Below are 21,319 nucleotides of genomic sequence, written 5' to 3' on the forward strand. Positions count from 1 at the left end.
GAGCGGAAAATATACGTTTTTGTACCCAATGGATAAACAAAACTAGGAGAGTAAAATAAAAAATACATTTTTGGTTACAAATGCTTTTATCTATAAATGCACTGGAAAAAATATCCTGCTACTCAAAAACTCGAAAAATTTTTAGACTAAAACAGGACAGTCGTGACACGATTGATGACTATTCAAGAACCATTTCATTTTTCGTGATCCCCCCTCCCTGCGCTTTCATATTTAGTCTGAAGAAACTTCAATTCTTCCAAATGGCAGGAAAAGGATTTTTTTTTTACTTTTTAGGACATTTAAAATAAAAAGTTTATTTGTATTTTTATAACATCGTCGTTTACACTAAATATGGCTTTCAAATTAAATGAAACATTTTCTTTTGTGGGATGAACAATTTCGAATTGTTTAGGGCAACGTTCAAAGTTAAGAAAACACTAAAAAGTTTCTAATTTGGTCTGCATTCGCTGGTCCTTTTTACATAGATATACTTTATATGAGGCAAGGGAGGTCAGTCAGGAGTATGGGATCAAAAATGTTCCTCTAATTCAACGACTACCTAAGAAATTTACTTGTCCTATATCTCAAATTGAAGCCACATTATATTTTTCTTATTTAAATCCTTAAAGTACTTTTACTTAAAGAATCTTAAAAAATTTCTCTTTAATTTTTTTGTTTCTGAATAAGGTCCAAACATAGGATCCACGTTGAAAAAAAAACGAAAAAAAAATAAGTTCCTGGGAAATAAATTAAATCTTAGATTCTAGCACGTCTGAAACTTAAAAAAAAAAAAGAAAAAAAAGTTCTTGGGAAATAAATTCAGTCTCAGATTCTAGCGATTCTGAAGCTTTGAAAAAAAAAATTGTGGGAAATAAATTCAGTCTCAGATTCCAGCAATTCTGGAACTTTATATTCAAATACTCTCATAGGAAATCGTTTCAATTAGCAAATAATATGTACAAAAAATACTGGCAAGGCCGTATAATTTCTTCTAATTTTGTTTAAAAATGAAAGAAAAATTTCTTTAATTTCATATAATTATAAAAAAAACATCAAGATAACTTTAGTCATTAAGACGACGACTAAGAAAGCTGATTTTTTCAAGATCTGATCTTCTTTAAATTTATTGATATTTATTTGATGATGTAATCTATATAATTTATTGATACACATTTGACTTCGTTTTCTTAGTAGCCAATAGTTGATTTTCAGTCATTTTGTACCTGTAAATTTCCCAACTAAACTTGATGGGAAGCACGACTAAATATACTATTTGTGCCTTTAGGAGGTCTGTATCTGATCCCATCTGTCAGAGGGGGATCCGTAAATTCGTGTCGTCAGGTCGGAGGTCAGTCCTACTTAATGATAGTTAGGAGCTACCTTCCTATTCATGTCATTTTGGGAGTCTGGACCCGATCTTACTTATGTGATGATGAATGGGGGGGGTTAAATTTTTGAAACTAAGATATATCTAGCTAAGCGGGTTGTATAGTACTGACGAAAACTATGTAATAAATAAGAACTAATTTTTCGATATACTCTTAGGACTCTAGGTCCGATGTCAAGACCCCCTTTTTAGGAAGAGGGATTTCAAAAGCTCTTGTCGCCAGAATATCTACCCCAAGAGACTCATAGAAATTAACTTAACTTTCCTATTTGTGGCTTTTAGGGTTTCGAGACCAATCTGGCCTCTAGGGGGTGGGGGGAAAGTTTCTTAAATTCTAGTCATCAGGATGTCTAATAGAAGTGAGTCGGGTATTGTATGAAATATATATCACAAAAAAAAAACTAGGAGATGAAGTGTAGCCCCTTGCTTGTGAGTGGCTGTATTAATAAAGGAAGGGGGGAGGACTGAGTTCAACAAATGGAAAGGAAAACATTGTCAATGTTGCCTTTAAGGAACTTTTTTTGTCTCTTTTTTTTCCTTTTTTCAACTAAGGAATGTACCGTACATTAAGGTTTTCTATGGTTATTGTTCACCATACGAAAAGAAAAATATAAATGCATTCTTATATAATAGAAAATAACTACTTCAAGGACAAAGAAGAACTTGAACTACTGCAATCCCTGCAATTATCTTGAAATTTACCCAAATGAACTTCTCAACTTTCCTCTACCTAGTCTGTTATCAATTAAAAAGTTCCATGGCACACATGACCCTTTTCAGTTCATATTCGAACTAGGTTAATCCCTTGCCATATCTGTGTCAGGTTCTTACAAAGCTTAGTTCCGCCACTACAAAAGTGGCACAAAGCCTTTTTGATATATTTATTTGTATAAGAATACTAAAGATATATGATTTATTGAGAACACTAAAAAGTACGTATAAGAATTTACACATTTAATAGGCAAAAAATAATACACGGAAGAAGGGTTTCTAGTAATCTTCTATGTGTCCTTAAAATTAAAGTAAGCTATGCAAGTCCCCTTCCCTCTGAAAGACCAAAAATTTATCAAAATCGGCAAAATGACAAGTGGCTTTATTTCGGCATATAGTTCAAAAATTACGCTTCAGAATCGTTGAGTTACATGGAGTGACATACTTTTGTCTCATTCATGGCTTGCCCCCCCCCCCTCCACATTTCTTCCATCAAGTTACTTATGCCTATTCAAAAATGGCAGATTCATGACGACCCATTCAGAGACATTTTGGAATACAATAATTTATTTTCTCGAAAAAAATAAAATGCAGCCTTTGGTTTTGGACACGCCGATTTGCAACTTGTTAAGGGAAGAAGAAAAAACGACTTTATCTGACCTTACACCAAAATATATTATTCAAGATGTAGGTGCACATTGTCATGAAATCATTATGGGAGGGTGGTCAGAGGCTTCTCCAAGGGAGGTATAGAATCGTCAAAAACAAATTCTTAAGCTCAAATTTCCTCAATTCTCATGGGCGAAGCGTTTCGGAACGATCGTGGGGAGATTCTCCGTCCGTTCCCTGCTGTAAGATTTTATAATTGATTTCAACTGTTAAAACCATACTAAATGTAGTCTGGTGAGAGGGTGAATAGTCAACCTAACAACGGCAAGTATATGACATATGCCACTTGGTAATTGTGTTGCGAGAGCAACACTTTGGTTTTGTCCCGGTTTTTTTAGTTTTTTTTTCCTATGCCGCCGATCTCAGCTTATTCCTGGAAACTGGTAAGGGTCTAACCTGTGTGGTTTTTACGGAAAGTGTGGACCTCAGGCCGGATTGATGAATATGACATTACATTTTGGAAAGCTCCGTAGAACTCTTGCCTGGGGCCAAAAAGGATGGTTTTTGCTTGTCCTCGAGCCAGAGCCTATGGTGTGTGAAGTGAAGTGGAGTTATATAGCCTATGTCAGAGAGGAGTATCTGAAGTTGTGCAGCCAAGCTTTCGTTTCATCAAACCATGTTTCTGCTTTCGAGTGGAAAGCTCCGTTCTAGCAGGCAAGCAGGCAGGCACCAGTTTCAGATTGAAGATGGACTAAAATCTATAAGTGTTAAATATATGCGGTAGTTCCCCGGCCCCACAGCCAATATATCTTCTTTGAGTGATAAATAGAAAAATTTACAGAAACAAAAAAGTGCGATTTTCCCATGGGTCCGAAAGTGCTGCCATCTATTGTTTCTAGCCATTTCTGTTCGTGATTTCAGCTGACTTTACCATTCTTTTTTTTCTACTTGGGATTGCAATAGAGAAATGGTATCAGATATACCTCTTAAACTTTAAAAGTTCTCTCATTGCTAAAGAAATTAGAGCTTATCCTTTGCTCCTTTCTAAGTGGTGGTGTTAAAAAGTTGGCCTCCGGCAAAAAAGTCAACTTTTGAACTAAAACAGATAGAATTTTTTTTTCCATGACAATCGATAGACCTTGATGAGCTGATCAAAGTATATGACATCCATTTTTTTTTACAAAAATTCCTTCATGACATACACCAGTTTGAAAGTTTCAAGGGGTTGACAACTTCAGTGGTAAGGTACACACTTGAACCAAAAATAGGCCGATACCAATTGTGAGATATGTAGGGGACTTCCAAGCAACAGTCGATTATTAGCTTATAATCATCTTTGGGAATGAGGGGTTTGCAACTTTTGCTGATTGGTGTACCTATTATCTGTTTCTGGTGTAATTGATGGTAAGAACAACTTGGTTCCCGATTGTAAGACATGTAGGGGAGTTGTAAGTAATAATCGGCTGTTAGGCTACAATGACTTCAGCGACAAGGAGTTTGGAACTTTTGCTAGTTGGTGTACCCATTATTTGTTTCCGGTGAACTTGGATGTATATTCCGGGAGAGGGACTTGTAAGTAAGAATCTGTTGCTAGAGGAGGCTCACGAGGGGCTACAAATTTGTGCAAATTGGTACACATCTATGGAATCAGGGACCCATAAATTTCCTGTAACGACTCGCCATCCAATAATAAGCGATCCTGGATGGCGAGTCATTACAGGAAATTTATGGGTCCCTGATGGTATTTTGATCCTGAAAAGTTACAGATAGCTTTATAATACCAACTAGATTACATAAGATAATGTTCCAAGTTTCCATCCGTCACGATGTCTACGATTGAAAAGGATAAAGTTCAACCGGCTGCAAAGTGACATTTAGGGGCCTAGTAAGTAATAATCGGCTGTTAGTGTGGACCTCGGGCCGGATTGATGAATATGACATTATATTTTGGAAAGCTCCGTACGACTCTTGCCTGGGGCCAAAAAGGATGGTTTTTGCTTGTCCTCGAGCCAGAGCCTATGGTGTGCAAAGGATAAAGTTCAACTGGCTGCAAAGTCAATTTAGTCCCTTCTTCCAATATTTTTTTTTTTTTTCAACCCTGAGGAATAGCCTTTGATCATCTGATTACTGATTGTGTTATTCTTTGTCTCTCACGGAAGAGGGACTTGTAAGCAAGAATGGGTTGCTAGAGGAGGTTCATGAGGGGCTACAAATTTGTGCAAATTGGTGCACATCTATGGTATTTGATCCTGAAAAGTTACGGATAGCTTTATAATACCAACTAGATTATATAAGATAATGTTCCAAGTTTCCATCCGTCACGATGTCTACGATTGAAAAGGATAAAGTTCAACTGGCTGCAAACTCAATTTAGTCCCTTTTTCCGATATTCTTTTGCTGTTGTTTTTTCAACGCTGAAGAATTTGATCATGTGATTACTGATTGTGTTCTTCTTTGAATATGCCGTTTTGAAAGCTTTGATAGTTTTGACAACTTCAGCATTTAACCGATAGCGAAGAAACAAAGCCAAAGTGTTGCTCTCGCAATACTTTAATCGGCAAAGCCGAACAAAGGTTGCCGCAACACTTCACGTTGCCCAGGCAACGTAGGTCTAGTTTTTGGTTAAGGCTTTAATTACGGAATGTATCAGTCTACCAGAAAACCTCAAATTTAGTTTTCTTTTGCTTTTACTTCCCGTCTAAAACAATGAAAGGAAACAGATTTTTTTTCTTTTGAGAGAAAATTAGCTGCTAGTTTGCAATTCTAGACAAATTTTATTGTCTTGCCTTAATTTAATTACTTAGTGAAAAGGGGCGTAGGAATTAAAGACTATATTATGTACCAGGGCTATATCCAGGTTTTTTTTTTTTTTGGGGGGGGGGGGGGGGGTTAAACAAGGATTTTTGGGGGGAGGGGTTACACAGAAACAAACTCAGAAAACGCATATAATATTTGTTTATATCCATTTTTGTTGCGTTTTTACGAGTCAGACAAACATTTAGGGGGTCTTCTGATTAAAAAAAAAAAAATATTAAAAATAATCATTTGATAATAATGTTTGCGGCATCCCTTAAACCTAGAAAAGAACTAACTCTAGGTAGTAGTAACCAAAAATTTAAAGATTTATTTTGAAAAAAAAAAATGTCAAGTGACGAAGAATCAATTTTTGAATGGTAACTATTATTTCATCAGGTCTTAATCGTAAAAGTTTATTGCAAAAACAAATTTATTGGAATTTTGAAAAATGGCATGAAACCCCACGAAAAATGCGCCGGATCGAAATGTACATTGTTGAAATTACCATAGTCGAAAAACTCATTTATGAGAATTACGGTTCCCCATCTTGAGCAACAAGGAAAATCATTTTTTTGCCTAGGAAACAGTGATGTTTCTGCTTCTTTTTTTTTCTTAGCCGCTAGTGGAGAACTCAAACATCGTAGAGAGAAGTTTAAGGGCTCATTCAAAAGCTTATTATTATATCAACGTGTTTTTTAAGTATTGGATTAATAAATATCAAAAAAATCGTGCAAATTAGGATTTCGTGGGAGCATCCGCTCGGCCTACGTCCCTGGTGCTTTGAATGTAAAAATCAAGGGATTCGGTACAACTATTATTCTATAAATTCGTCAGAGAAGCAGTGTTGCCAATATCTTGGGTTTTTTGGGTTTTTCATGGGTTTTCCTGGATTTTCCCAAAGAATACTGGGTTCTCCAAAATCCCCCAGAAACTAACGCTCGTAAATATATGATCTTCATGCGAAATACAAATTGTTAATTTATAATAAGGTTAATTTTTGGGGAAATTTCGAAGAATCTAATTTTCTTTTGTAGAATTTCAAGGAAGTTTTAAAAATCAGGGATAGTGGAAACACTGGCTTGAATTAATTCGAGATCGACATATTCGCGTGCTTTTTGTTAAACAAAGGTAAAAGGTAAAGGATACGGCATTAGACTTTACAGTCCGTACCGGCAGTGCTGATCTCCGTTTCTTGGCCCTTCAGCCAGGAAGTGCAATGGGGGGTTGGGGGCCAGCCATCCTGTGCTTTCGCACACCCTTCCTGTTTACCTTCCCCAAATTTCTCCAGGTACCCATTTAGAGCTGGGTCGACTCTGGCTAAGCCTATAGAGTCTCGCCACTGACCCCCGTCCCAAACTGAAGAATTGGGTACACTGGGATTCGAACCATTAGGATAATATGGCAAATGTTAAAATTGCTGAAAATATTGTAATTTAGGATAAAGATCTTACGATATACCATCATAAACCTTTGTATATCGGACTATGAGTTAAAACCTCTTTAAGTAGCTCTTACATTTGCCATTCGTCAAACTGACCCTAATTTTTGGATCAACTAGTCACATAAGAAAGCTGATATATCAGACATATAATTCAATCTAACAATTTGGATTAAGAACTGGGCAAGTCTCATGGTATTATATAGTATCTGCCCTATGAACAATGTGGTTAAAATAGGATTATTCTTAATGCCCGGCTGTTATAAATGATGTCATATACACAATAAAGTATCCTCATAAAATATGGACCCATTGATCTGGATATAGATTCACTGCTCAAAGGATGTCATGCATAATTTAAAAAATTTAGTTTATCTATTATTGAGTTCACTTAATATTTTCACCTAACTGAAATGAAAGAAGCAGAAGTATCAATTCGAAATCTAGAGGGCGTCCAGTTTTTTTCTCAATAGAAATACCAAAAAATTGTTTTTCAATGGCAATACCCAAAAAAGGCATTTTAAAATCTAGGGGGTAATATAAGGGGAAATCGCCCTCCCCAACTAATTGATGCCCCTGGAAGGGATACAAATAGAAGAAGGTTATTGACGAACTTTGAAAGTGAGACTTACAGGAATTTATATACAGTTTGAATTAGGGTCTTTTGAATTAGGTTTCTGGGCTCCAATCATCAATGCTTTCCTACTTGTAAGGCCTTCAAGATCTTTTGCAGACATGTTTTACATAGGCGCGCCAAGTAAAAACAGCGAAATTCCCCCATTTCCTCCTCCCTAAATTGCTCCTGGTCTTGGACATTTTTGGTTTCTAGATAGAGGGAAACTATAAGTAGTTTGCTCAATGTTAGTTTTGCTCAATAATCCATTAAAAATTTCCACTAGAACATTGTCTGTGAGTTCAATAGCAGCCCAGTCTTAAAGAATCATTGAAGTCACTTTTGGGTTTTAATATAATGGAAAACTATCAGGGATACTAACTCAGAAAAGTTTAGGGGTTGGGGTAAGGATTAAAAAATAGTTTATTTGAAAATTAATGAAAAATACCAAAATGGATATTCTTTAAAATGAACGGATGGACTGCATTTTCCCTCCCCCAGTACCCTCGCCAGTTGGCATCTCTGGAAGCTATGGATATTAAACATTGTTTCCAGCACGTAGTAGAAGCTCTGCTGAATGGTTCCTTAGAAATTTGCATTGGAACATTTTCTGAGAGGCTACTAACGTTTCCTTGACGTATTTATATATTATATACAATGGAAATTATTGCGAAAGCGTATTAATAACTTTTAACTTTGATTGTATTTGTTTCTGAGGTTTTTAAAATCAAGTTTATTACCTAAAACCATTTATAGTCCGAAATCATGCGCATTTTGCACTATTTTGATGTTATCACGTTATACCGGTGAGTGTGGTCACTTTTAAGTTGACTCTGCCTGAAGAGATTTTATTTGCTTTGTTTAATAGATATTTACTCAATTGTGGCAGTCAGCAGCATCTTACTATGATAAGACTTGAAAAAATCGGGGGGAGGGGGCTTTAAATATAAAATAGCCTTATGTTCGGCTTAGATCTCCTTGTTTCTGACCAAATCCTGATTTGATCAGAGTTCCAAAAAGTTTCATTTTCTAAATTTCTTTTCAAAGTTGGAGCTGCTTTCATAAAACCTTTCAAGCCATATAAGTATTAAAGGGGTAGGGAATGGACAGGATCATATCCAAGACTTTGTCCGCGAGAGGGGAGCCAAAGTAATTTTTTCCGGGGGGGGGGGGTGGTCACCAAAAGAATGAGTAAAAAGGGGTTTACCTCCCGTGGAAATTGTCTAACGGTCTCAAATAATATTTTTTTTTATTTAACTTTTAAGACCATCCTGCTAGCCGGAGAAATATTTCAGGGAAGGGGGGCTCAAACCGGATAACCTAAGCCTCCTTTCCTGGATGTGGCCCTGGTAATAGAGATACCTAAGGGAGACAAGGCGGTAGTGACTCTGTGTAGAACTCATTGACCCTCTAGAAAAATTCTAAATAGCGGGTGTAAAACTGAGCTCTGATAGAAAAAGTTAACCCCCCAAGTTCATCTAGCTCAATCTCAGTCAAAATATCTAGCTGCACCATGTATGGTGGTAGAAGCTCGTAAAAACTCTCAGTCACCCTAATTTTGGTTCTAGGTCTATTTATAACTTTCTTATCCATTTTACGCCTTAATCCAGCATCACACAGGAATCGAATTAGATTCTGCTTGGTTCCAGTTCCGCTTTTGTCTTGGTTCCGCTGTACAGCAGATCCACCCTGAGTGCCCAGGGGTTGCAGTCGATCTTTGGTAAGATATTTTCCTCTCCCCTCCCCACTACCAGACGAAATTTTTCTACATTGCAAGAATGCTGTGGCTACTAATTTATTATGTTCTTCTATTTTACTTTAAAAGATCGTAGATCGTACTGCCAACGAGATTAGGTGGTGATGACCTCTATAGATTTCTCGATGTTGATGATTTGACGACATTATTTGGTAGTTGACCCCCAGTTCAGCAAAGCCGTATCCAGGGGGTGACTGGGCGTGAACCCCCCCCCTGACATTTTTGTCCGATTCGTAAAAACGTAACGAAAGTACATAAAAACAATTTCTTAAATGGTTCTTGAAGTTTTTTGTAACGCCTCCTCCAAAAATAAACAACACTTGAGCAAAACTTATTGAAACATCCTTGCAGTTCAGCCTCCAGTTGATCCAATTGATGTCGACTTTAGCTTTTATTGAGTCAGTTTCTTTGTAATTCACTGCTTTCTTGTATCTTTTAATCCAGGGTACTTTTCTTCAGTTGTTCCCCCGTATATAACAAAATATAATAATATACTAATACATTTTCTAGCTGTTCCCCCTAATATAACAAGTGTCGTAAGGGCTGTTGTGCCCATGATGCAGAACTTTGTATTTTGAACCTTTAAGCTGCAAGGGCGAAGTGTAGACTATGTTGCTAGTCTTTCTAGGTTCTGTTGTAGGCTAGAGGTCTTCTCTTCTGTTTCAACAGTGCCAAAAAATTTAGAGCCGTCAGCATATAAGGTAGTTGGGTTGTTCAAGTTAAGCTATCATTTATGGCTGTGGTGAACAGAATTGGTCCTACAATTATTCATTGCAGAATTCCACTGACGAGAAGCGAGGGAGTTGAATAGTTAGAGTTGTCTTCGTCTTAGCACATCATTACCTTCTGAGACCTTCCTGATGAAAACGCCTAAATCCATAACACAATATCTTTACCACCCGCTCAATTTTAGAATCAGGTATAAATGTTCTACTTTTTTAAATGTTCTTGCTTGATCAAGTAGAAGATCTTCCACTGGTTCACCGATTTTCAAAAGCTTAGTTACTATGTCATATGACTATGGCTGTATTCCAGGTGGCAAACCGGAGCAACTTGGCTTTAACTACAAAAGTTATTGAAGTGACATCCACAGGGAATGGTTGGGAAGCAACTGCGGGCTTATTACATTTGTAAGGGTATATTCTTCATGAGGATCAGTTGTATTTATTAATCTTTCTGTATAAGTTAATCTAATAATACTTTCAGTATGTTTAATTTTTATATTAATAGCAATAATGATAATGATGCGCAGTCACTTCCTTATAGATGCTCATTAACTATCTTTTGCGAAAGTTACTCAAAAAATAAATTCAGAGTTGCTTCTCTGTTGTTCCAGCAACTACAAGACGTCACCAGGAGCAGGAGAAGTCACCTTTTCGTAACTTTTAGTTATTTTTTGTCGAACCAGTCAAAAAAAAGTCTCAAAAAAGCTACAAAGTAGCTTGGGGACTGTTGCCATTTATATTTTCTGATGTTTTTTTCTGATAAAATAAACTAAAATTGAATAGCCTATATGAAAGATCATATCGTATTAGCATTGCTGAAAATCGGTTGTCTTGCAATAACAAATGTGTGTCAAGTTTAAAACCAAATGTCGTTTGCATCGTACGAATGATATTACAGCCTGACAAAGGATTTTTAAAACGTGTGTTCAAATATCGTATCTTTTGTTGAATATTTTGAAGTTTACTGTTCCTGTAAAATTAGTAAGAGGGGACTTTTCGTAACTTTTAGCTATTTTTTGTTGGGCCAGTAGTGCAGCCTTTATTGCGTCTATCCTGTTCTTATGAAAACTATATTGACCTTCCATAAGTAACTTTTTTATTCCCCAAATTGGTCACAAAAGTAATATTTTGGTAATACCTTCAATGATTTTGCTGATTACTAAAGGCTGATTTGTCTGTGATTTTCAGCAAAATCCTTAAAGATTGATTGCTTCCAATCCCGATGTGGGTCTTCCTTTGCCTAGTTCTAAGGCTAGTGGCAGCACTGGCACATTTACGGCTTAATAGAAAAACCAGATATATTGTAGTTTTTTCGTCTTTTTTCAGCCACACCTATTTTTTGGAATCGTTCCAGTTTAATATAACAGCGGTACTTGTATGATATAGCGCCGACCTCAAATTGTTCATCTAAGCAGATCCTGTTTCTCTGACGCCCAGTCCTAATGAAATATCTCAAAATATGATGGAAATATAGTTCTTAATCTAACCTAATCAAACTTGATTTTAATTCGAAAACTAAATGGAATTCATTTATATACAATCCTGAAAAAGGCTTATGTGAGTTTTGCATAAGGTTTGCATATGCAAAACAGATAGTCTGAGCAAGAGGCAAAGCAGGCATAAGCCTTCTTCAGGCTTGTATCTTAGGTCGGCGCTATATTATACTAGTACCAAAACAACTTTTTAACTATCAAATATATTTATGAAACACATATGAAATATATTTTTTCAATATGCCAATCCTGGGGTGGAACTTTTTTCTTTAGTTATTGATATTCAGACCGTTTTAGAACAAAATAAATAAAAACCAGTCGAAAAATTTAATCCGGCCATGTACTATGTCCTATAAGGGTTAGGCTCATGATAGAATGCCCTCTTTATTGCCCTCCCTGCTGGATATTTACATAAATAATGTTTTTCACTTCTTCTTTTTTCAGATGCTCCGATGATTTTTGATACCCGTTCGTTAGATCGTCCGAAGAAAACAAAGAATAGTAACCAAGAACAAAACAACAGTTGGTCAAAAACCTTGCCATCCACTAAGAATAAATTGGACTCAAAGGCGAAGAAAAAAGATTTTATCGAGAAAAATAACAGATTGAACGCCTTAAAATCAAAATTGATGCGAACAAATTCTAGCTCAAACGAGATACTTGATACCATTCAAGAAACGAGTAGAGAAACCCTGAATAACTCGTATATCAAAGGATTAGAAAGAAATAATCTTCGGTATAGTGACAAGAATCTTCCAGCAAAAATTAGTAACGAAGAAATTGCTTATAAAAGACAATATTCAAGCGAATATCTTGACAGAATGCCAACTAAGACAGAACGAATTGATCGATATAAGTCTCACGATAATTCCCCTGAACGGTCAAACCAGTACGTACGGTCGTACTCACGTAATGAGACTGATCCACTCCATTCAATGCCAGGTGGTTTAATTGAACCTATTTATTCTCTGGGATTTACTCATAATCGTAATCGTCCATTTTCTTACACAACTGGAATGTCTCCAGAGTTGGAGAAACCAAATAAGTATGGAGATTCTTATAATCAACATTCAGAAGATAGAAATATTTACCATTCAACTCAAAAAGTAATGGAAAAAGACGCCATACTTCCAAATAAAAATCGAAATTACCGTGAGTCAACTATTCCATTTAAGGAAAATATCTCAAGGCCTTCAAGCATTGATCCAATGCCAGACAGGTACGAGCATGGCCAGGAGAATTCAAAATTTCAGCCAAATAAAACCGTGAAAGCCAAAGAACAATTCGGTTCACCTTTGTCCAATAAATATTCCAAGGAGGGCAAGGATGGCTACACCACCAAAATAATGATCAACGTTAATAATAAAAAAGGTGATTTAAATTCAGCACAACTGGTCCGTGACGCAAGCGATGCCTCGCAAGCTGTGGGCATTCAATCTTCTCGTCTTGTACGACAGGCTCATAACGAACCCCCTTCAAGACCACTTCGAGCCAAAGAAAAAAAAGGGGAAAATACTCTTCGTCAATCAGTGCGCGGAAATGAAAACGGACATAGCAAGCTTGCCCAACGCACAGCAACTTTAGGGCGCGTGCCTTCTCAGCGGGAAGTGCCAGATAAGCGTGACAAAAGGCGGAAGGTCAAAATTGTTTTCGAGTATAAAAAGGCTTCAAACAATGAAGGTGATCCATTATCTCGTTTTGTTGAATATAAAGGTTCTGATTTGCGCTTCGCAAGACCTGTGACAAAAGACTTGAACCCTATGACAACTTTGGAGCGACGTGCCAAGGCTGAATATGCCGAAGAAGCTATACGGCGACATAAAAGTGAACAAAGATTTTCCGAAGACGCTCTATTTGATTATGACAGACGTGCTCGTAGCTTATCTCCTGACAAAATGCAATTTGGATCTTATGACGATCCCGAAAGAGAAGAGCGTATTCGGCGTCAACGTGACAAATTTTTAACCGCCTTTTTTGGCCCCGGTAAAATCCCAGGCGTTATGTCCGACGAAAATGTAACAAGACCTGAAAAAACACACATTAGATACGAGGAAGATGACCGTAGGCGAGTTCTCTCTAATCCAGACTTAAGTACATTACGAAGACGACAGTTTAGTGAAAGCCCAGTTAGGGAATATGAAAAAGCCAAGTCCAAAAATAAAAAGCACGTAGAACATTATGACCGTCGAGATGGCTACGGGAAAAACCGATCACCAGTTCGTAACGGAACGTCTGAAAGCGACGAAGGAGTTCCTCGTCGAAATTTACGCCGTAGCCGCGTTGACCTTGCTGTAAGTATTTTATTTTCAAATCTACTTTCTGGGTGTGGTGAAATAGCATAATTAATTGTCAACTTTAATGTGCAGTTATTTTAATCGTTTATGGCAATCCCAAAAAAGGAACGTAATGGTAACGCCTAAAAATACCGAATAAAAATTAACCAGATTGATCCGACAAGTTAACTAACTTGAAAAAGGTACGGTACACGCTGTGTTTTAGTTTTATGTCAGCCCAAATTAGTGATTCTATCATTTAGCCACGCATTCTCAGCAAATGCATGGATTCACTTCGCTTGAAAAAGACATGAACACACTATATAGCATTAGTATGCCTAAACAAATACTACCAGTGGGGGTTTGGGATGGACAACTACTATGGCAAATTATCCCTCCCCCCCAAAAATATGGATTTTTCAATATTTCCATTTGTAGCCTATCTGCTTTTTTGACGAATGTTGTTTTTTTAAGGTCTTCAGGTTTCACCACTGCCCCACCCCACGATCAAAGGTGAAATATCATACACAGATAATCAATGTTTGGATATCGAACTATGGAAAAAGACCAAAACATGACTTTTTCCATTGTTGCACCTTCCCCAATGAAAATGCTGGTATCTTAACCCCCCCCCCCCCCACTGCCTACGGAAAATGAGCTTTGACTGTTTTGCAAAAAAATATAAATACATCATTAATAGTTGACCTCTTGTGACTGACGAACATCGTTTAATAGGGATGTATTTTGTTTGGAACTTTTTAGGCAGCTTCATTTTCGCAATGTCCAACTAAATGGCTTGGATTTTTTTTAAGGGGTGATTTGATGCTCCAAAAAATGCGTGTTGCCAGAAGTTTAGCTCGAACCTTCTTTTTTTAGGCTTGGGTTGTAGGGAGATTCTTAACTGACATCTTTTACAAGCAGTTGCAGCTATGCTCATCAATGTAATTTTCCTCTTTTTTATATTGTGGTTTCAAGAGTAGCAGCAACCTAATAAACCACGACCACGACCCATAGTAGCCAAAATGAATAAATATTTTAAAAGAAATTGTCTTGTGGCAAATATTTCCCTCTTAAATTGTTTCACATATAGTAATTTTCATTTAGATTCAATAGGCCTATAATTTGTAATTGCGAGAAGAAAGTTTTGAAAATTTCGAAAAAGAACCAGAACTCTAACACCCTTCAGAAAATGACACCAATTCAAATTAAAAAGTATGCCGTTGACATAATCAGTGTCTTAAAGTTCTAAAAGAGATGTTTACAACACCCCCTCCCTCACCAGAGGGAAAATCATATTTTTGCATAGACCGCACTGATCTCCCCTAAAAAAAAAATTGCGATACAAAATCTTGAGTGTGGTGGCTATAAGACAAAAGTATTCATGATGAAAATATAATATTTTAGTTTACATAATAATATAATTCGGGTCACGTATTTGCACAGTAGGGGGGGGGGGGCTGGGGGTAAAGTAACCTAACCAAACCCCCTATTCCAACCACCATCCCTAACATGCAAATATATAACCCGAATTATGCAAGTAATGCATTCTGTCATCTATCATTTGTCTTTCTGGATATGAAACCGGTTTTATGAGATCTGAAATTCAGCAAATTTCTTGGATGTGGTTTTGGTATAATACGTAAATAGACCTACCTAAAGACTAAGTACGCCGTTGGAATCATTAGTGTCAAAAAATCTTTAATGCCAATTTATACCCCCCTCCCCACCCCCAAAAATAGGGATAATCATAGTTTGCATGAATAGCACTGATCTTGTTGTTTTTTTTCCCTTGGGAACGCTCGTATCAAACCAGCGTTCTTAGGGTATCAGGATAGGGCTCATTGAATAGAAGTGAAAATATTTAATCCCTTTTAAGCTACAAAACGCATCGCACGACGACAAAGCGCTTTTTTTCGCAATTTTATTAATAAGTGATTGACTAATAATTCTTTAATTAATAATCAAATTTATTACTATCAATTATTCTGGACTATCAAATACAGCTAATAAATTTTAATGAAAATGGATGACAGAATTGTTACCTGACAATGTGACATTACCAATTTCGCAAAGGCACACCTCAAAAGTGCTAGCAAGAATTATGACCTACTAAGTTCTTGACATTTCTCCAACAAAGAACGCAAACACAAAGTGTAGAATTGAATAATAATTTTGCAATGCATGGTCTAGCTATTGTTGACCTAACAGAAGTCTCAAGTTTTATTTCTTGTTTCATAACTGAAAAAAGTTTCAATAAATTAAAACCAGTTTTTTTTCCAGGTGACATTTTATGATCAGTAAATATTATAAAAGTAATATTGGAATATTGTTATTCATGAATCATTCCCCACTGCGCAATATTTGCTTCTTTGTCGACAAATCTCTCAAGAAATGCGTGGTTTAATGTATTTTAGTTATTTTCTATGAATTTTAGCCTGGATTAGATATGAGATAGCTACTTCAAGGATTAGAGTGCTTTGTTAGTTTGGTTTTAAACATAAAATGAATTCGCTTTTTTAAAGGCACAAAATAACCAAACCGTCCCGCAGAAGTGGATATACTTATAGTTCAAGTAGCTTAATTCAAAGGCTATTAAACGGCTTTACTACTGCTACTACTACTAACAACTCACCACAACACCAAGTCGACTGAGGCTGACATAGTTACGCACGCTCTGCCTCCTTCAAAGCCCCCTGTTTAAGGTGGGACTAAACTTGATAAAAGAAGTCAATTTAGAGGGATCGTTCTTTCTTCTTCATCTCCCATTTACTACTTACAATCTTCTCCATTAATCATTCAATATTTATAAAGATATTTAATTATTATACGTCTTTTGTGTATATGAGCTTAGCGGCCTTATTTTTTTTATCAAACTTTAAAATGAAACCCTTCTTCTTTCTTTCTTCTTTTTATTATAATTTTTATTTGCATTACTTATTTACGTTTGAATTTCTACGTTGTATATTTAACCCAGAGCGATTGAATTGTGAAAAAGATCATGTGACCCCTTTGTAACCACCATGACAGCCGTTCCAAATTTTGATATAGCCATTTTGTTCAAAATAGTCAAAAGCTTTAGCTCTAGCCTCATTTTCATCAAACTGTAAACTCTAGGCCTTGCGAGTCCCATGTAATTTGGTTTCTACAACTACAACTACTAACAGCTCATCGCATTACCAAGCCGTCTGAGGCCAACGCAGCTATGCACGCTCATCCTCCATCCCAATCTATTCAAAGCATCCCTCTTTATACCCTCCCAGGAAGTTCCCATTTCCTTTAAATCTTTCTTTGTGACATCATCCCACCCCAACCGCGGAACAAACGCGGTTTGGCCCTCCTTAACTACGCCACTTATTCTGCTGCATCTTTAAGCGTCAAATAAGCTTGAACAAGGGGAAGGATGCCTTCAGCCTGTTTTTGAGAGATGCGCCTTCTATGCATTTTTTGGGGGAGGGAATTTTAAACAATTTTTGGTAATAAAAATGCATTATTTTTTGTATTACAAAATTTTGTACATTTGTTCATCTAAAAGAGATAAAATGTACTTCCCACCCTTATTTCCTCTTTTCTAGCCCACCTACCGGAAGAAATCATACTTTACTGTTTGATTATTGAAATAATATCTGTAAATGAATCCACGATCTTATATTTCTGAATAGTAAAGAAATTACCGGTTATAGCTCGAGTGAACTTCAACTATTAGAAGTAAATCGATTAGCTTTGACCTTTGCTTTTTTTGCTCCTTTCAAAACAAAGCACGCTACAGAATATGCAAAGGTAAACAATAACTTGGCTATAAATAGTGCTATAGTCGACTGTCAATTCGGTTAAGCCTTGCATAGACATGCACATGTACCTTATCACATTTCAGTTTTTCTCTGGAAGAAGGGGGCACCAATTCGCGAAAAAGTGAAGAGGGCCGGCAATAAAGAGAGGCAATTCACGAAAAAGTAAAGATTATATTTTAAAGTCTATGACGGTCGTTTTGTTGTTTTTTCGATGTTTCCAATGAGAATTCAAAAAAAAAGGTATTTTTCAATGAAAATCCAAAACAAGCTATTTTTTTAAAATCTTAATTTGGTTGTGAAAACATGAAATTGAGGGTGGGGAAATTACCCCCCCCCCTTCATTGTTAACCTAGCTGTGAGGGGCTTGTTAAGCGAAAAATACGCACAAATATCCAAATTCTTGAATCCCACAATCCCTTATAAACTTTTGTCAAGTTCTATTTTGTTTGTGTGCGTGTAAAGTGTTATGCACACTCTCAAAGAAGTTTGAGCGCGACTTTGATCTTTTGGGCCAGTCATTTGTTTTGTGTCCGATTATCCCCTCCTTCCTCCAAGCCTTACCCTGCCCCTAGCTTAGAAAAAAAGTAAAGTGAAAAAAAAAATCCCAAGATGAAGAAAAAAGAGGACTACGACCGGTAGAAGAAAAAGAAAAACTAAAACACCGCGGATATTTCGCCTGCCTAAAACGAGGCGTCTTCAACGCTAAGAACAAAGGTAAAAATCTAAAATAATCCATAAAACCTAAAATTGAATAAAACTTAAAACTAAGAAATAAAATCAAACCAATATCTATATATACAGTTAATGCTACTGCGACTGAGCACCACACAAGTATTTCTTAATTTTAGATTTCATATAGTTTTAGGTTTTATAGATTATTCTAGATTTTATCTTTGTTCTTCTCCACATTTAGCGTTGAAGACGCCTTGTTTTATACAGGCGAAATATCTGCATCGTTTTAGTGTATCTTTTCCTTCTACTTGCCGTAGTCCTGTTTGTTTCTTCATCTTGATTTTTTTTTCTCCACTTCATTTTTTTTCTTTTTTTTTCTGTTTTTGTCATGGTTGGCCAGTTCGGCTTTAGATCTTTCAGCTTTTAAAAAGGAGAAAAATCAAAACATGCATTAGTTCAAAAACGTTCAGAAATTAAATAAAACAAAACAAAACAGTTTTTTAACTGCAAGTAAGGAGCGACATTAAAACTTAAAACGAACAGAAATTATTTCGTTTATGAAAGGGGTTGTCTCCTCCTCAATGCCTTACTTTTTACGCTAAAATTTGAATCTTTCTCACAACTCTACTTTTTAAAAAATTAGAAAACTAATTTCTGTTCGTTTGAAGTTCTAATGTCGCTCCTTACTTGCAGTTAAAAAACTGTTTGTTTTTTTTTTTTATTTAATTTCTGAACGTTTTTCAATTAATGCATGTTTTGATTTTGGCTCACCGCACATGAATAATTAAAACGAAATTTACATATATTTTTTTTTGGCTAAATGGCTTTCTAATAGTTTTGATTGCACTCCAATTTTTGGCTACTTAGAAAGGCAACTAGAACTTTTTATTTTTTACGAAGGTTTTTATTAGTAATAAATATACGTAACTTACGTAACGAAATTCTATATTTTTGTATTTTTATCGAGGGGGTTCTCCCCCTCGTCAATGCCACGCTCTTTTCACTAAAGCTTCAACTTGGTCTCAATTCTTTAAGAATGACCCCTGAATCACAAACGCCGTAGAATAAATAGTTGAAATTACTGAAAATACTTTAGCGTAAAGAGTGAGGTATTGTGGAGAAGACGAGCCCCCTTATATGCGTAATAATTTCTGTTCGTTTTAGGTTCTAATGCTCCTCCTTACTTCCACCAGAAAAAACTTTTTTTTACTTATTTTCTCATTGTTCTTTTAAATAATGCTAGAAAGTCCTGCAGCCCCTTCATGGAAATTTTCTTCCCTCGTGATAAATTCCTCCATTGAACAATCCTCCCACGTAACCCCCGACCCCCCTTTAACGTGAAAAAGTCCCTTTGAAATCGTCTGTAAACGTCCCAATAACCATTACTTTATGTAAACAATGGTCAAAGTTTGTAACTTGCAGCCCCTCCCCCGGGGACTGTGGGGGAGCCAGTCGTCCCCAAAGACATAATTATTAGGTTTTTCGACCATGTTGAACAAAATGGCTATCTCAAAATTTTGATCCAGTAACTTTGGGGAAAAATGAGCATGGGAGGGGGCCTAGGTGCCCTCCAATTTTTTAGTCACTTAAAAGGGCACTAAAACTTTGAATTTCTATTAGAATGAGCCCTCTCGTGACATTATAGGACCACTGGGTCGATACGATCACCCCTGGGGAAAAGAAAAAAAACAACAAAAAAAAAACAAATAAACACGCATCCGTGATCTGTCTTCTGGCAAAAAATACAAAATTCTGCATTTTTGTAGATAGGATCTTGAAACTTCAACAGTATGGTTCTCTCTTTCGTTAAGATTCTTTGAACTTTAGGGGATGTTTCCCCCTATTTTCTAAAATAATGCAAATTTTCTCAGGTTCGTAACTTTTGATGGCTAAAACTAAACTTGACGAAACCCATATATTTAGAATCAGCGTAAAAATCCAATTATTTTGATGTAACTATTGGTATCAAAATTCCATTTTTTAGAATTACGGTTACTATTGAGTCGGGTCGCTCCTTACTACAGTTCGTTACCACGAACTGTTTGACTACGTTTAAATGGCTGTGCACTCTCTGAAAGAAGTGTACACAACTTTAATACTCTGTTCCGGTCACCCCTCCTGACTTTCCTTTGGTCCCTAGTGAACATAGTTTCATGTACTACATTTTTATTTGATAAATAAGATATAGTAAATCTAAGTAAGCGGGGGTTTTGTATAAAGTGTTTCTGTGTTGTCTGCTAATTATGGCTTCTATATTCATATGTGTCTGAGACCTAGGTTCGCTTCAATAGTTTGTTTTGAACGGTAGTTTGAATAATAATAAGCAGAATTTGCTTATTATGCTGATTTTAAATACATAAGTTTCACTAAGTTTAGGCGTATCAATTAGGGGCTACGAGCCTGAGAAAATTTGCTTGATTTTAGAAAAATGGGGGAAACAGCGTAGACTCGGCGTATCAGGAAACCCTACTTTAGTGGTTTCAAGCTCCTATGTGCAAAAATGTGAAATTTTGTATTTTTGCCAGAAGAAAGACCACGGATGCGTGTTTATTTTATTTTTTTTACTTTTTTGTCAGGGTTGATTGTATCGACCAGGGTTGATTGTATTGATTGTGGTTCTAGAATATCGTGAGAGGGTTCATTCGAACGGAAATTAAAATTTATAATGCCCTTTTTAAGTGTCCAAAAGATTAGAAGGCAAGCTGGCCCCCTCCTCCGTCCTTTTTTCCCAAAGTCGTCCGATCAAAATTTTGAGATAGCTATTTTGCTCATCATAGGCCTAGTGGAAAGACCCAATAACTAAGCCTTTGGATATAACATGATCCCCCCTACAGCCCCAGGGTTAGGTCCTTAAGTCATAAAATTTGCCCATTTTTGCCCATAGTTTTTGTTATTGTGAAGTATGTATATAGAAATTATGACCACTGGGTCGATAGAATTACCCATGGGAAAAAAAAATACAAATAAACTCGCATCCGTGATCTTTCTTCTGGCAAAAAATACAAAACTACTTTTTGAAGATAGGAGCTTGAAACCTCTACAACAGGGTTCTCTGGTA

General features: G+C 36.3%; 1 protein-coding gene across 1 annotated transcript in view; it reads left to right on the forward strand.

Moving 5' to 3' along the window:
* LOC136042314 (uncharacterized) overlaps positions 1-21,319 on the forward strand; it is a gene marked incomplete at its 3' end in the record, with an annotated part of 64,542 nt that overhangs the window by 14,972 nt on the left and 28,251 nt on the right. The window contains exon 2 of the mRNA XM_065727263.1: positions 11,973-13,819. Coding sequence (XP_065583335.1) covers positions 11,973-13,819 — 1,847 coding nt within the window. The remainder of the gene's footprint in view (positions 1-11,972; positions 13,820-21,319) is intronic.

The sequence above is a fragment of the Artemia franciscana genome, unplaced genomic scaffold (genome assembly GCF_032884065.1).
Source record: "Artemia franciscana unplaced genomic scaffold, ASM3288406v1 Scaffold_1078, whole genome shotgun sequence".
Classification (NCBI taxonomy): domain Eukaryota; kingdom Metazoa; phylum Arthropoda; class Branchiopoda; order Anostraca; family Artemiidae; genus Artemia; species Artemia franciscana.